Raw genomic sequence first — 15,726 nt, 5'->3', positions numbered from 1 at the left:
GACCTGGATGGCACAGCTCACCTGCCTAATCCTCACCCTTCCCGCCTCAGTGAACATCCAATAAAAGATGCGGCGTGTGCCTTTGTGAGGCCATCAAAGACAGTTTGGAAAGCAAGGCACGTTTTGTCTTTTTAAACTTCTGGTTTAACTACCCACAGAGAGAAAAACTAATTTGCTCGATGTTTTTCTAATTATAACTATTGAATGACAGGCTTTTGTGACAGAAGAGATATATACAGTATTTCAAAATGTAGCCACATTTCATACATTTTCTGTATTCTCCCAAACAATAAAAAAATGTCACTTTAGAGTCAAAATTATTTCTCGCAAGATGCCAGATGTAATAAGTCCTCCCCAGCCACACCCTTTCTTTTCTCCTTCCGCTAGAGGCTGAAGAGCTAAATCCTTGAGGCCCAGCCTCCCCTAGAGCGAGGAGGCCACACAGCAGGTCTCGTCAGGAGGATGTAGGGAACTTCTGCTGGCTGGGGCTTCCAGGGGAGCTTTTGCAGTTCCGGACTTAGCCGACAGGGAGACTTGTCCCTCTGCCCCTTCTCTTCTCTTCCAGCCTAGAAAGTGAGGGTGGCGTGTCTGGAGGTGCTGCAGCCATCCCGAGGCAGGATACAGGGAGATGTCAAGGGTGACAGCGCTCCGCGAGCCTCGCTGCTCTCTACACCGTTTCATCCGCCCGCCACACCACGTACCCACCTGTGCACCCGCTCGAGCGGAGCTAACACAGATTTACTGTATACTAACACTCCACCAGACACTACGGAAGACAAAAGAACTGCAGTCACAGGCCCTGGCTTGCGCAGCTTTCAGCCTAAAACGGGGAAACCTGAGGACAGGCCAGCGGCACCTCACTAAGTGTGAGACCGTGCAGCTACGACCGGAACCACTGGAGGAGTTCACGCTCGAGGCGAAGACTGTCAGCTAACACTTGAAAGCACAGCTTCGATGGAAAGATGAGGAGAGGAGACAGTCAGGGCAGGAAGGAGGACAGGGGCGCAAGCACAGAGCTTAGAAGGGCGCGGGGGAGGACACCCCGAGTCAGACGGCCCCCACCCCGCCGGCCCGCCCTGACCATCAGCATCTTGTGCAGGTCCTCCTCGAAGGCGTCGATGTTGCAGTCGGCCTGCTCCAGGCGCTCCAGGACGTCGCGCAGCATGAACTGGTAGTACTGCTTCATCAGGAGGCCGCCCTTCAGCACCTCCTTACACTCTCTCACCAGCTGCAAGACAGCAGGCGACAGTTCCCGTCACACGCGAGCGGCAGATTCTGCGCAAGGCCCCAAAACCTCAGGAAGACAGGGGTGCCTCTGAGAACCCTGAAACACCTCCCAGATTCTTTAGCAGTTCATTCACGTAAGTGACTCAGTAATCTCAACTGAATAATTAAATCAGCGAAAACAAAAGTACTTAGTGTTATAGCGTGAGTACACAAAGACAATATACAGGTACAGGCAGAAAACTGATATGCTAAAATATATTCTTCTACAAATAAAAGTTTTACAGAAAATAAATTCTGCAGAAAAAGATCTATTTTTCTTCTAGCTCACATTTTAAGGCAAGGAATATAAGACAAAAAAATTTCCTCATGAGACTGGTCCTTTTTAACAACAACAAAAAAAACATTAATAAAGATTCAAATGTACTCACATACCACAGTGCCTGGGGGCCTCTGTAATAATTTAGCATACTTTACCTACTGTGATTTGTGGCTTTTACCATCAAAAACACTCGATCATCACAAAAAAAAACACACACACAAAAAAAAACCCTAAGATAAATCTGATGGCATTAAATAGAAGCCAGGGGGGAAAGTAGGAAAGAAAACAAAAGGATGAGTAAAACCGGCCGCGCGCAGGCCCCGGGAGGCACTGTGAGAACGGAGGGGAGACGGAATGAGAGGACCTGCACAGTCCTTCCATTAATAACGCACCGGTCACGGTCCCTCAAATTCTAACCAGCAGGGGCTGCGGGACCAGATCACAGTTACATTAGCCTTAAGATACATTAACAAGACACAAAAGGAACCACAGCGATGCTACAGGGAAAGTAAACTGGTACAAACTTATTAGGATCCAAAGATGTGTGACTCACTAGTTAATTTTTACATTTTATACTCAAACAGTAACCAGAGATCCAGGCTAAAACTGATACACAAATATATTTATCACAATATTATTCAAAACAATGAAAAACAGATAAATTATGATGTACTGACACAGTAAAGCACCCATGCAGTCATTTAAAATCTTATTCCTGAAAAACCTTTAAGGGTGAAAACTCATATTCTTTTCTTTTTAAAATTATTACATGTGTAGAAAGTATGTACATATAGAAAAACAAATGGAGAGAAATATACCAAAATGTTATAGCGGTTATCTCTGAATAGCAGAATAAGAGGATAGCTTTCATTTTTGTCTGTACTTTTCAAATTTTCTGTACTTTGCAGATTTTCTAAAATAAACATGGACTGCTTTATAACAAGATCCCCTTCAAAATGTTTTTAAAATTATTACAATAAGAGCACAATGGCTGAATTAAATCTACTAAAAAGTGTTAACATAAATTTCTGTTGTGGATGTCACTTAGGTGCTTACAACTCAATCTGAATACATGAAAGTCAAAATTTCTATTTTATTTTCACTCGAATAATGCTACACTGGGCTTCCCAGGTGGTTCAGTAGTACAGAATCCGCCTGCCAGGTCAGGGGACAAGGGTTTGATCCATGGACTGGGAAGATCCCCTGGAGGAGGAAAGGGCAACCCACTCCAGTATTCTTGCCTGGGAAATCCCAGGGGCAGAGAGCCTGGTGGGCTACCGCAAAAGATCTGACATGACTGAGCACCTAAGTAACAACAACAAAGCTACATCAAACCAAGTATTGGTTTTTTACTTTCCAAAATGTTTTAGCGTAAATGACTGCTTACTCCTCACAACAGCCCCACTGATTAAAGGTAAACCCCACCTTGTTTCACCTGGTTATGTTCCCGAAGTATGTATTTGTTCTGTGGGGAGGGGAGGTAAGGTATTTTACCAAAACCTTCTACTAAATAACTGCTGAGATACGGAGGACAAGTGACAAGTACAGCCCACGTGGACCACAGTCAGTGACCAGAACCAAGACGGCGAGAAGGAAGAAGCTCAAAGGTGGACACAGCTCGGGCTGGGCTGGACAGGGAGAGAGGCGACGAGGTGCAGGGCTGGCCCTCCAGGCCCGTCAGTCACCGGGCTCCGCACCACAGGACAAACCAGGCCAGGGCCCGTTCTCTACGCCCCGCCCCGCCTGTCCTTCCATCGGCGCTCGTCCCCGCTGCCCGGCTGACACTCAGGGCCAACGAGCTCCCAGACCTAACTCCCTGGGGACGGACAACCGCAGGCCACACACACAAGAAAGCAAAACCCAATGTGGTTATTTCACATAGTGAATGTCAATATGGGCACATCATAAGGCATAAATATACACGCTCAGTCTGGAAGATTCAACTGCTTCCAGCCATTCCTCTATCACCTGTGGAGTAGCAAACTCCCTGAAAATCCCACCTACGTTAGTAGTAACTGAGGAAGCAGAAGCTCTCACTATTGCTTAAACCGCACAAGTGCCTAAGCAGACAAAATGTCCAAACACACCCCTCCCTGCATACTGCAGACATTCACCTGTCTACACAAAGCTTAAAAAAGAACAAAAAGATAAATTAAAGAATTTAAACTCTCTCTTATGAATGAATTTTAAGTTTCCAGTCTTCAAAGACCGATGGTAACAGGATACAGAGGGTCATATCAGCATGCACACTCCTTTTAGAATGAGGAAGTAGAAGACAGAAAGGGTGGAACCACCACCTCATTTTTAAAGACTGCATGGAAAAAGAACATTTAAAATTACCCAACAGAGAGCAGCTTAGAAACACTAACATACGCTAACTTTCACTATTTGCAACAATTAGGGGGAAAATCCTAAAAAGAAAAATTCAGGTCTATAGAAAAAATATAGTAAGAACTCGACATTTTTTAAAAGCCTTTGAGACAAACCTGCTTAATACTCAAGAGGGATGGCTCTCCAGCGGGTCTCTGCTCCAGCCTTAACTTGAGACATTCGTGAATGACGTTCAGAAGGACGCGACAGAGGACTAAGAAGGCAGGCTCGAAGGAGGGTAAATCCATGGACTTCAGCTCCTCCCAGGACACGGTGCTGCACTTCTGCTCCGAGGAAGGCGGCGTCCTGGACAGCTGTACATAATCTGAACCCCACATGGGATCTGGAAATTCAGAAAACTGCAACACAAATGCAACAGTGTGAAAGAGCATCCAGGAGAACTTCCTAACACTGTAGTTACAAACTACTGTTCTCTAAAATTTGCTGACAAACCAATAAAAATCGTAATTTTACAGGAGAAATAATTTTTAGAATAATTCACCATTTTCAACACAGACCTAAAAAGCTCTAGGAGTATTAGAAAATGGTAACAAGGACTAATGCAGGAGACCTAAGAGATGCGAGTCCGATCCCTGGACCCCTGGAGGAGGACATGACAATCCACTCCAGTATTCTTGTCTGGAGAATCCCATGGACAGAGGAGCCGGGTGAGCTGTGGTCCATGGCGTCGCAAAGAGTCAGATACAACTGAAGAAACTTAGCACACACACACAAGAACTAAAAATAAAACTGGGTCATACCTTTATCAAAAAAGCATAGTAGAAAAGAATCAAGTTCATCTTTTTCCTCATACATTTTTTATCATACTTAACTGGAGCATTTAGTTCTGAGGTTATACACAGTATTATCTACAAGTATCTCTAGACTGAGAAAACCAGAGAATTATTAAATTTGAGAGAAGATTACAAAACCAGATAGCCATTTGTGAAACATAAAAACTGTGGGTTCAATCAAGTCTTTTGTCCATCTGTTTTCCTGAGTTACGTCAAAGGCTAAAAAAAAAGTCATAAAATTAACCTGGTCGGTCCCACTCAAAATCTGTCTATCTGATGTTCCCTAGGAATCCTACTGTTGCTCACCGTTCAGACAGTTACCCACCGAATTCCTCATGCTCCCCCTGAAACTGCAGATCTGAAGCTGCCCCAGTGTTCTTAAACCTCTGGAAATACCATCCTGACCAATCACTCCAAGACCTTGCCTTCTCCTTTTATTGAGAAAACTGAAGCCATCAAAATTCGGAAATCTCAACTTTTCTTCAACTTATAACATCACCAATTACAGCTACTCCTCTTAACTGGTCTCCCAACTCACATTCTTTTATTGTCCACACATATTTTTGCATTTAAATTAATACGTACTTCCAGTTTCCCGTAACAGGCAACGATTTCTAAAATAGCTGCATAATTTAAAAAAATGATTACTTGTGATAAATGTGGTCAGGGTTAAGACATGTCTGTGTCAACGCTTTTGGCGGCATAAATGCTCGTTTCTTCTGGTGTGGACAATGACATCAGATAAAATGTTTATTTACAGCTCTACAAAACTCGGCAAACTTTCTAGGATAAAATTCTGAAGAACAGTTTAGGCATTTTCTGTAGTTCCAGCCTGCTGATTCATCTGCTTCAGGCTCACTGGGAAGGGACAATCCCTCCTTCTCAACAACTGTAAGACAGCCTGGAGAGCCAGCGGCCAGGCCCACATAGCCAGGCCCACAGGAGACGCATTCCCGCTGGCTCTGCCTGCTGCATCAACCCGTCCAGACAGAGAGGAAGAGACAGAGAGGAAGAGACGGAAGAGGGAGCAGCAGTTTTAACGAGGGACACCGAGGTGAAGAACCCAAAAAGCTGACACTGATTTAATAACGTATGACGCGGCAGAGAAGGGCAGAAATACTCTAATGCAAAATCTCACTAAACTCCTCTGGGGGAAAAAAATAAAATAAACCAACCAAGGTTTCTTAAACAAAATCCATGAAGGCAGTGAAAACAGAAGGAATGATGTTAAAATCTGAATATACAAATTAGAAATAATTTAGAAATTAACCACAGAAATGATCACTACAACCTAGGGCAAAAGAAAAAGGAATAGAAAGTTTGAGTGACAAATAAGAGACCTAGAGGGCAGATCTAGAAGCTGTAACATAAGAATAAGAGGCGTTCCAGAAAGAACAAAAGGAAGAGCTGGAGGAGAGGTTTCTGCAGAGTCAAGCTATCCCTGACCTGTGAATAAAAAGGAAAACACCCTCTGAATAGTGAAGAACTCACGTACAACTCATTTACCTCCTCTAAAAAACTACCCGAGGAAGAATAGGAGAGTTGAGTCAAATCAAAATTCGTAAGAATAGATGCCCAAGGAAATGAGAAAAGCCAGGAATCTAAAAGAAAAGAAGGTATAGAGGCAGATACAACTCCATGAAGGTAACCTGGCTATAAGGACTCCAATTCAAGTATGAGCAAGGAATATTGGAAACTGAAAAAAAATTTAAAAGCATGCTATAAGGAAAAACTTGGATCTTAAATTCCCAATTGTAATAAAACACAGGGAGGGGAAAGGGCAGTGAGGTCCAAGGACAGCCTCAACTCTCCTATTTCTCTCTTTCCCTAAAGTTCTGAAAACAAACAGCGTGTTTAAAAATGAACAACAAAAAGGATGATGCTGGAATCCAACACACGGTTACCGTAAGCTGAGAGACAAGAAGGGGCAGACTAACCCTACAGGCAACGACAGGATGCCAGGGAGACAAGCCCAGCAAACAGACGAGAGGAGGCCCGACTCCCAACGATGGGCGTGTGCAAAGCGGGAACGAGCACGCCACGTGCTGCCATGTGGGGACAGGGCCGGTGCCGACAGACCTCCCGGGATTTCAAGGAAAACAAAAATCCAGGTTTTCATGTGAAATTGTCTTTTTTTTTTTCAAACACTGGCCACTAAGTCAAAAATATTTAAAGGGACTTCCCTGGTGGTCCAGGGGTTAAGGATCTGCCTTGCAATGCAAGGGATGCAGGTCCGATTCCTGGCCGGGCAACTACGCCTGAGCGCTGCACCCTCGGGCCAGTGCGCTCCGGAGCCTGCAGGCCACAGCCAGAGGGCCCGTGCACCACAAGGAAAGGTCCCGCAGAAACAGCGAGGATTCCACGTGCAGCAACTAAGACCCGAACCCGCCAAATAAACACACATTAGAAAAACATTTAGGGCACTGCGTGGGACCAAACATAACTTGGGGAGGCAGTACACACCAACGGTGAGGAGCAGGGAGTTCTGGTTTCACACCTGGACTCTACTGCTTACGGGCCTTGCGACCTTGACCAAGTTACCTGACCAACCCCCCTCCACAAAACGAGTATCCGAGACCAGCTGCTAGTCTAGTCACTGTCATCACAGGCTCAGTTCTCCACCGCAAGCTGATGAGTTCTGTTCTTTCATCTTTTTCATCTTACATCGAGTTTGATTCAGCTGGCTCACGGCAGTCCAAAATAATACATCACAACTTCCTATTCTGTCTCATGTAAGTGTGCTTCCTTTAAGAAAACAAAACAACACAAAACCTATACGCAAATAAGCAATCATGTGCTTATTATCTTTCCAGTTATTCAATTAAAAAATTCATGTATGTGGGTGGGAATTGGTGCAGCTGCCATGGAAAACAGTATAGAGGCTTCTCAAAAAACTAAAAACAGAACCACCGTATAACCCAGAAATTCCACTCCTGGGTATACATCCAGAAACAAAAACACTGATTTGAAAAGATGTTTCTTTCTTGTTGTTCAGTCACTAAGTCGTATTTGACTCTTGTGCTACCCCATGGACGGTAGCCCGCCAGGTTCCTCTGCTCATGGGATTTCTTAAGCAAGAATATTGGAGTGGGTTGCCACTTCCTTCTCCAGGGTATCTTCCTGACTCAGGGATCTCACCCGCATCTCCTATATTGGCAGGTGGATTCTTTACTGCTAAGCTACCAGGGGAGCAATTTGAAAAGACACATAGGCTCCAATGTTCACAGCAGCATTATTTACAATTGCCAAGACACAGAAGCAACCTAAGTGTCCATTAGCAGGTGAGTGGATAAAGATGTGCTACACATATGCAACAGAGTACTTGTCGCTGTTGTTCAGCCACTAAGTCGTGTCTGACTCTGTGACCCCATGGACTGCAGCCCACCAGGCTCCCCTGTCCTCCCAGAACAGTATCCAGCCATAAGAAGAGAATGAAATTTTGCCATTTGCAGCAACATGGATAGACGTGAAGGGTATTATTCTAAATGAAATAAGTCAGACAGAGAGAGACACACACTGTATGATGTCACATATAAGAATCTAAAACCTACAAGAAATGAATATAACAAAAAAAGAAGCGGACTGACAGATACAGAAAACAACCTACACAGTGGTTCCCAGTGGGGAGAATGAAGCGGGGAGGGGCAACGTGGGGGATGGGGATGGAGAGATATAAACCACTACGTATAAAATAAACAAGCCACAAGGCTATATTGTACAACACAGGGAATATAGACAGTATTTTATAACTATAAATGGAGTATAACCTTTAAACACTGTAAACCACTATATTGTATATGTGCAACAAATAATATATACATCAGCTATTCTTCAATAAAAAAAATCTCTACATACTGTAAAAAAATAATGAGTCAGAAAAATAAGAATAAAAAACTTTTTTTCAAAGCATATATATTCCAATAAAAATTAATTTATAAAATAAGTTAGGGCAACTTTTCTTCAAAAGTTCATATAACTCTGCTAACAAAGTCAGACATGTGGTGATTACAACAAATAAAAAATGAGCTATGACAAGAGTTTTATTGAACACTGACCTTGAAGACGGGGTAAGGGGGTACTGTGGTCTACTTAGGGTGTTTCCAAGGGGCTGACTCTCAGCTGCACTGGTGCTGGTCTGGATTCACATAAAGTTCACTCGAGGTTACGAATGTCACTGCGTATGTCCTTCCATGAGAGAGTCTGACCTGCCCTCTAGCCCAGAAGGGCAAAGGCCAAGTCTTTTCAAAAGCTCCTGAGGTAATGCTGATACGCAGCCAGGTTTGGAAACCATCGGCACAGTTTAAAGTCCAGTATCCCCAAATCCTGGGTGTGAAGCCCTCCCACAAGCTACAGCTTCTGTGCTTTGGGGCAACTTCCCTGCAAAACAGCAATGCCACTTCATTTGGTGGTTGTATCTAGTACATGGTAAGACTCAATAAATGATAATAGCTTATATATATCCTAGTTTCCAGTTAGAGTTGGACTTCCCTGCTGGCTCAGACGGTAAAGAATCGCCTGCAATGCAGGAGATCCAGCTTCGATCCTTGAGTCAGGAAGACCCCCTGGAGGAGGTAATGGCAACCCACTCCAGTATTCTTGCCTGCAGAATCCCATGGACAGAGGAGCCTGGCGGATTACAGACCATGTGGTTGCAAAGAGTTGAACAGGACTGAGTGACTAACAGTCCCCTAGTTTCTACATCCTTCTGCCCACTCTGAATATAAAAGAAAACCTCTTCACGGTTTCTTGTGCTTGTGGGGGAAAAAAGAGCATAATTATAGCCAGATCAAAAGACAAACAATATTTCATTGGTCACTAAGTTTATAATAATTACATGATCCATTCCTAATACAAAAAAGTAATAAATTAACCAAAAATCTTCCTGTAATTTGGAATAATATGCATGGTAATACATAGTCAAAGTCAGCTAATTTTTTTGTACATTATAATACAGTTTTTCATTTTATCCTTCTTAAGTTTCATAAGGTAAAGCAAAAACAGAGGAGCATAAAATAACTGTATCACCATCTAGAGCTCGGACATTTTATAGGTGTTCAACAAATTAAATGCACAGAACCCAGAGAGTTATATAACACAAAGAATGAACTTTATAGTATGCAACCTAAAAAACATCAGCTAGGACACCAGGGGACCCCAAGACAGACTGAGATAACTGAATCTAACTATATGACAAATGCATGCTGTAATCGCACTGGAGAACGTGACGGAAAAGGTGTTCACCCAGCTGTGGAAAACTATGCACCATCTACATGCTCTAAGGCTAAAGACAAAGAGAACTGTGCTTACAGTTAAACACTGTACTCTAGCTGGTAAATTCAGTCCTCAGAGGGGTCCCAGTTAGCAATTCTGAGGCTACCTTACATGTCTACTAGGGTCGCACAAATACAGTAAATCCTCTGCGGTCACGGGAGCCAGGTTTCTCACGGCAAGAAAAGTTAAGTTACAACAAGGCTCGGACAGAAGCCGTGGAGCTGGATTAGGACCCAAGACATCAGTATGAACTCATGTTCACATTAACAGAGAGACAGGCAGAAAAACACATGTGGAAGTAGCTACAGACCTGTGTGCATACACGGATTAGAAGACAGACCTATATTTTCTAACTCTATCACTGAGAGCGCCTAGAAGCAATGATACCCCGAAAGTAATGAACACATCTGGGGCCCAGGGCTCCATTCCTAAATCCCATTCTCCAATAAAACGAACAAGAAGAGCTCTTTAGAGAAAAGGCTGATTTCAGGACTGGAACAGGGAAAATACAAGATGATGCCAAAAAGCAAGAAACTGCTCAAAAAGCAAAACCACACACAACAGAGAGGAGGACAGCATGTGACAAGGATACAGAAGCCGCCCGAAGGAGCTCCAACGGCCAAAGCAGGAACAGCCTGAGCAAGAGAACAAGCAACAACACCACTGAACTACAACCCAAAGTAGAAAATAAAGATTTATGAGTCCATATTGAGATAAATAAATAATTGAAAAAAAAAAAAAGGGACAGAAGAGGCAAACCTTCTTTACAGGAGAATTCCAAGTATACATGCCCACACTCCCCACTCCTGGAGGCGGAGCTTAATTCCTGTCCCCGTGAGTGTGGGCTGTACTTGGTGACTTCCTTCCGAAAAGCAGAGCAGGGACAGGGAAAACTGGCCACTAGTGGAAGAGCCTTGCAGACACCACGTGAACCAGGTGGTCATGGTGGACATCAGCAGGAAGGCACGTCAACTCTGTGACGCTCACACAGAAACGCATCACACACAGAAGCGCATCCAGTCTGATCACAAGAAAACATCAGACAGACCCAAATTCCAGAGTGCTCTTACAAGCCGCCCAGGTCATGAGAAATGAAGAACGTTGAGAAACTGCCACAGAGCAGAAGAGACTAAGAAGACACGTCGACTAAATGCAGTGGGGTAGCCTTGACTGGATCCTGGAACAGACAAGGGACATTAGCAGAAGAACAAAAACACAAGTAATGTCTGTAATGTAGTTAACAGTATTTTGCACCAATTAATTTTGACAAATGTACCAGAGCTGAGGACGATGTCAGTATCAGAGGAAACTGGATGAAGAGCATATGAAAACTGTGCACTATCTTTGTAAGTTCCCTAAAAATCTAAAAGTATTCATGATTACAAGTGTACTAAAAAAAAATGCAACTGCATGAACATAGTTTTGAAATGAAGATCAATCTTTTACATATGGTTACACAGTTTCTTGTTTTAATCTTTAAGCTAAAACTGAATTACAAATAACATAACAAAACCTATAGCTAGAGTACTGTAGGGAAGGCCACCTAGGAACTACTGGTCTGAGGTGATTCCTACTAATCTTTAAGGAAAGCTGGGAAGGATACTCTACAAGCAGCATCTGATGGAGAAGGAGCAGAAATCGGAGGCTAAAAAATCTCTATCATAAAAGGACACCAGCACACACTGCTATGAAATGGCTATCAGTACATTTACTCCTAAGGCTTGAGATCAACTACACCTAGAGGAACTTACACTACAGCAAAGCGGGGGAATTAAGTAGGATTGAGATCCTGGGACGGTCCAAATATCAAGAAAAAAAGCAAACCCAGCAAATAAATGAGTAAGCGTGAGAAACAACTAGGCTCCCTTATAGGTCCAGAAACAAAGGGGGTGGGGGGACGTTTTCCCTCATTTTTGACTCTGACATTATGTTGTCTTTGCTGCCAGGAATAAAATTTTAGCTGGCCTTGTTAGTTCTGTTACTTAGATCTTCCTAAATTTTATTTGAAGGTCTGAAACTCATTTACAACAGCTTCTCTGGATAATTATTTTCGAGATGGAAACAGCTGTCTTAAAAACTGAACTTCAGAAACGAACTCATTTGTTAACCAGAGACTGCATATGTAATGAGAAACGCGTCCTGAGAAAATGAATTTATGGGACTGGGGAGCTTCCCAGGTGGCTCAGTGATAAAGACTGTCTGACAATGCAGGAGATGCAGGAGATGCGGGTTCAGTCCCTGGTGAGGAAGGTCCCCTGTGGTAGGAAACGGCAACCCACTCCAGCGTTCTTGCCTGGGAAATCTCATGGCAGAGGGCCTGGCGGGCTACAGTCCCTGGGATCGCAAAGAGTCAGACAGGGCTGGGCAACTGAGCACCAACAGAACAGCACCAGGGAGCTACAACGTTACCTGATTTTTAACAAGCCGTTAAGGCTATTTATGACAGTCGTATTATTAGAACAATTTGCAAATAGATTTTTTAGTATCACTAGTTACATTTTTTAAATTTAAGAATACTGAAGTATAATTTATATTTTCTTTAGGGAAAGCTGTTTTATAAATAAAACATGTTTACAAGCCAATGCGAATTGAATATTAGATGCTATTTACAAACACAAGTTGCAAGTAACTTAATCATAAGAAATAAAAATACAGTCATATATGAGAACAATCAAATATCATAATTCTTTTCTACAAAATCCTTCAACTGTATTCATTGCTATTATCACATAAGCCATAGAACTGTGCAGAAGAAATGCATTGGGCGCAATCTGCAGTACCAGTTGGGCAAGATGTTTCTAACAATTAGGAATGAAAATAAAACTGTCCCCAAACCTAAAAGACTATCCATTGCTTAAAATGTATGCCCTTAAAAATGTACGATTATTTGAAAGAGATTGAAAGCTAAAAATACACTTAAAAAGTAAAAATATAGACTTGTCTAGCCCCTACTGGTGTACAGTCAGCTTCAAGGGGGGAAAATGTTATCAAAACTTCTAAAAAAAAAATAGTTTACATTTAATTTCTATAGCATTTTACTATTTACACAAGTATCTTTTTGAGCCTCAGAACAACCCTGTGAGGTAGGAAAGTGTTATTATATCCATTTTACAGAGGTGAAGACTTGGGATCGGGAAGATTAAGTCATTTACAAAGTTGTGAAGTGAGAAAGCACTGCATCAAGAAATGGAATCCAGTGACTTGATTTTAAAACTGTGGCTTTTTCCCAGACATACTTAGTAAGAAAACTAAAACAAACCCAGAAGGGGAGCGTACATATTCATATATATACATGAATGTACACTTCCTTGATGGAAATTATGTCCCTGAAATAGGAATAAAGTTTTACTTTCCCATTGAGTTAATTGTCATTTTGGAGACTTATCTTTTATCAGTTTGGATTAATCTCCAACACAGAATTTTAGCTCTAGGTTATTTCCTCTTTCATTATTTGACAAACACAACATTTTATAAACCAAAATTTAAAACAAGAGGTGTTTCTGTACTTCATTTCTTTTTGAAAAGCAAACAATCCCAAATAATTCTAATAAACATCTTTAATTCATACACTTTGAATTTGTATGTATCTCTTTCCTATAATAAGGATAACCTTTTCATTCAGTTAAATCTCAACTGGTCAAACCAAAGGCATACAATTTTGATTGGAATTCAAAACTATGAGCTACCTACTACAGTCTTTTTTCAATAAGTGTTCTAACGGAAAATGCACTCATTTGCAATCTTTTTCTTGTTCCAAAGCATCTAAACGATGCAAAGCTCTGCAGGAAGCAGCAGGGATTCACTGCCACAGAGGTTCCAGGGCAGGGAGGAAGACAGTCTGCAGGAGGGAACGCAAGACAGTTTTAAGAAGCCCCAACACGCTGCCCTGAGCCCCCCACCAATGAACTCTTCTCTCCTATGAGAGCTAGTGAATCAAAAGTGGGGTAATAACACCAGGACTTTTTCACTGAAATCACTTCAAAAATAGTGCTTCATGAAAAAAAAATTAATCGGGCTTCCCTGGCTCAGTGGCGAGGAAATCGCTCGCCAACGCAGACACACGGGTTTGATCCTCGGTCTGGGAAGACGGCACAGGCCGCAGAGCAGCTAAGCCCATGCGCCGCAATTGCTGAGGCTGTGCTCCAGAGCCTGGGAGCCGCAACTACTGAGCCAGAATGCTGCAGCTGCCGCAGCCCGCGGGCCCCGGAGCCTGCGCTCTGCAACGGGAGGAGGAACCCGCTCACTGCAGCGAGAGTGGACCTTACTCGCCGCAGCTAGAGAAAAGCCCACAGAGCCAAAAAAAAAAAACAAACAAATTCATCAGCCCCATCCCTAACCCATAGGCGTCCTCGCTGGAACTGAACTCCAGCCAAAAACCCAAACCAAAATAAGCTGCTCACTAGCTGAAGCCTATGCCAAATCTTTATTATGGATCTAGTTTTGCTCTACGGACTTTGAAACTTCTACCATAATAAATTATTATTATAAAACAGTTATTTACGGACTTAAAGGGAAAAACATCATTTGCCCTAATAAAAAGATATCCATAAAAAGTCATTCACAGAGTCAAAATACTGCTCAAAGAAAATTCATTTTTGATATTTCTAATCAAAATAATCCCTGGAGAAGGAAATGGCAACCCACTCCAGTATTCTTGCCTGGGAAATCCCATGGACAGAGGAGCCTTACAGACTACAGTCTGTGGGGTGGCAAAGAGTCGGACACGACTGAGCGACTTCACTTAAACAAAATAATACTCAAAGTAAACTAACCTCTTACAGCTGCAAAGTATTGATTCATTCCGCAAACATCTTGCTATATTATGTGACTGCCTGAGCCCTTCTCCTAAGGGCTCATGATCTGGCCATCAGATTAAAACTTAAAATTCTGCAAATTGGAGTTCTCTTCCGATACTTACCATCTTAACGAATAAAGAATATATTTTGTTTTGTCATCTCTGACTCCAAAGAAAGCCAGATGGTGTAATTAAGCTTTTTAAAAAAGTAGACGTACACACACACACACACACACACACACAGCTATTAAAATTTAGAATCACAGCCTAACTCCGGTAATTAGGGATCTCAAAAGAGCTGGGTGCTTTCACCAGACGAACATGCAAACTCACAACAGAAGAATTGCTTATACTCTCATTCTCAAGAGCAATGTTCAACAATACACACCCCTTGCTAGTTTTGCCACTCTTTAATGGTAAAGAATTTCTGAGATATCAAGTTAATAAAACCAAATCTGTACCATTTTCAAGCCACTTCCCCTAGTAGACATTTTCCTCTCACAAAAATCTTCACATGCCGAAACATGTATTTGATAATACTTTCATTAAACTTCCACCATATATGCTCAAGCTTACCCAATAGTGTAGACTGTTTCCCTATGACCATTCTTAGCCTTCTCTAATTCATCTCTTTTTAAAATCCAGTGATCAAAACAGGACATGCCACTCAAAAGGAAGTAAAGCTATTGCAAAGAATAGAGAAAGGACTACATCCGTGACCTTGGATGCCATACTCATTTAAAAATATTTCAGCACCATGCTGACTTCTTTACTGACTCATATTCAGCCTGTGGTCACCCATGATTGTGGCTTTCTTCCCTCTTTATTTATACCTAGCCTGTCCTTCTCCATCCTATATTTAAATTGTTGGACTTTTTTTTTTTCCCCTCCACACACTTAATTTCACCCCATTTCACAGAGTTTTCATAGATCCATTTTCCCATTTATCA

The 15,726-nt window shown here is 42.4% G+C and overlaps 1 protein-coding gene across 8 annotated transcripts in view; it reads right to left on the bottom strand.

Moving 5' to 3' along the window:
• MAP3K4 (mitogen-activated protein kinase kinase kinase 4) overlaps nt 1-15,726 on the bottom strand; it is a 139,980-nt gene that overhangs the window by 42,164 nt on the left and 82,090 nt on the right. For 6 of the 8 annotated variants that reach the window (XM_043457299.1, XM_043457302.1, XM_043457303.1 and 3 more), the window contains 2 exons: nt 4,033-4,275; nt 1,082-1,228 (listed from right to left, as the gene is read on the bottom strand). In XM_043457299.1, the coding sequence (XP_043313234.1) occupies nt 1,082-1,228; nt 4,033-4,275 (390 nt within the window). Of the gene's footprint in view, nt 1-1,081; nt 1,229-4,032; nt 4,276-4,677; nt 4,976-5,035; nt 5,222-15,726 lie in introns of those variants that run through there. The other 2 variants (XM_043457307.1, XM_043457306.1) reach the window with 2 other exon arrangements.

The sequence above is a fragment of the Cervus canadensis genome, chromosome 33, assembly GCF_019320065.1.
Source record: "Cervus canadensis isolate Bull #8, Minnesota chromosome 33, ASM1932006v1, whole genome shotgun sequence".
Lineage (NCBI taxonomy): Eukaryota > Metazoa > Chordata > Mammalia > Artiodactyla > Cervidae > Cervus > Cervus canadensis.
The sequence above is the reverse complement of the archived record's forward strand: the minus strand, read 5'-3'. Positions and strand labels throughout refer to the sequence as shown.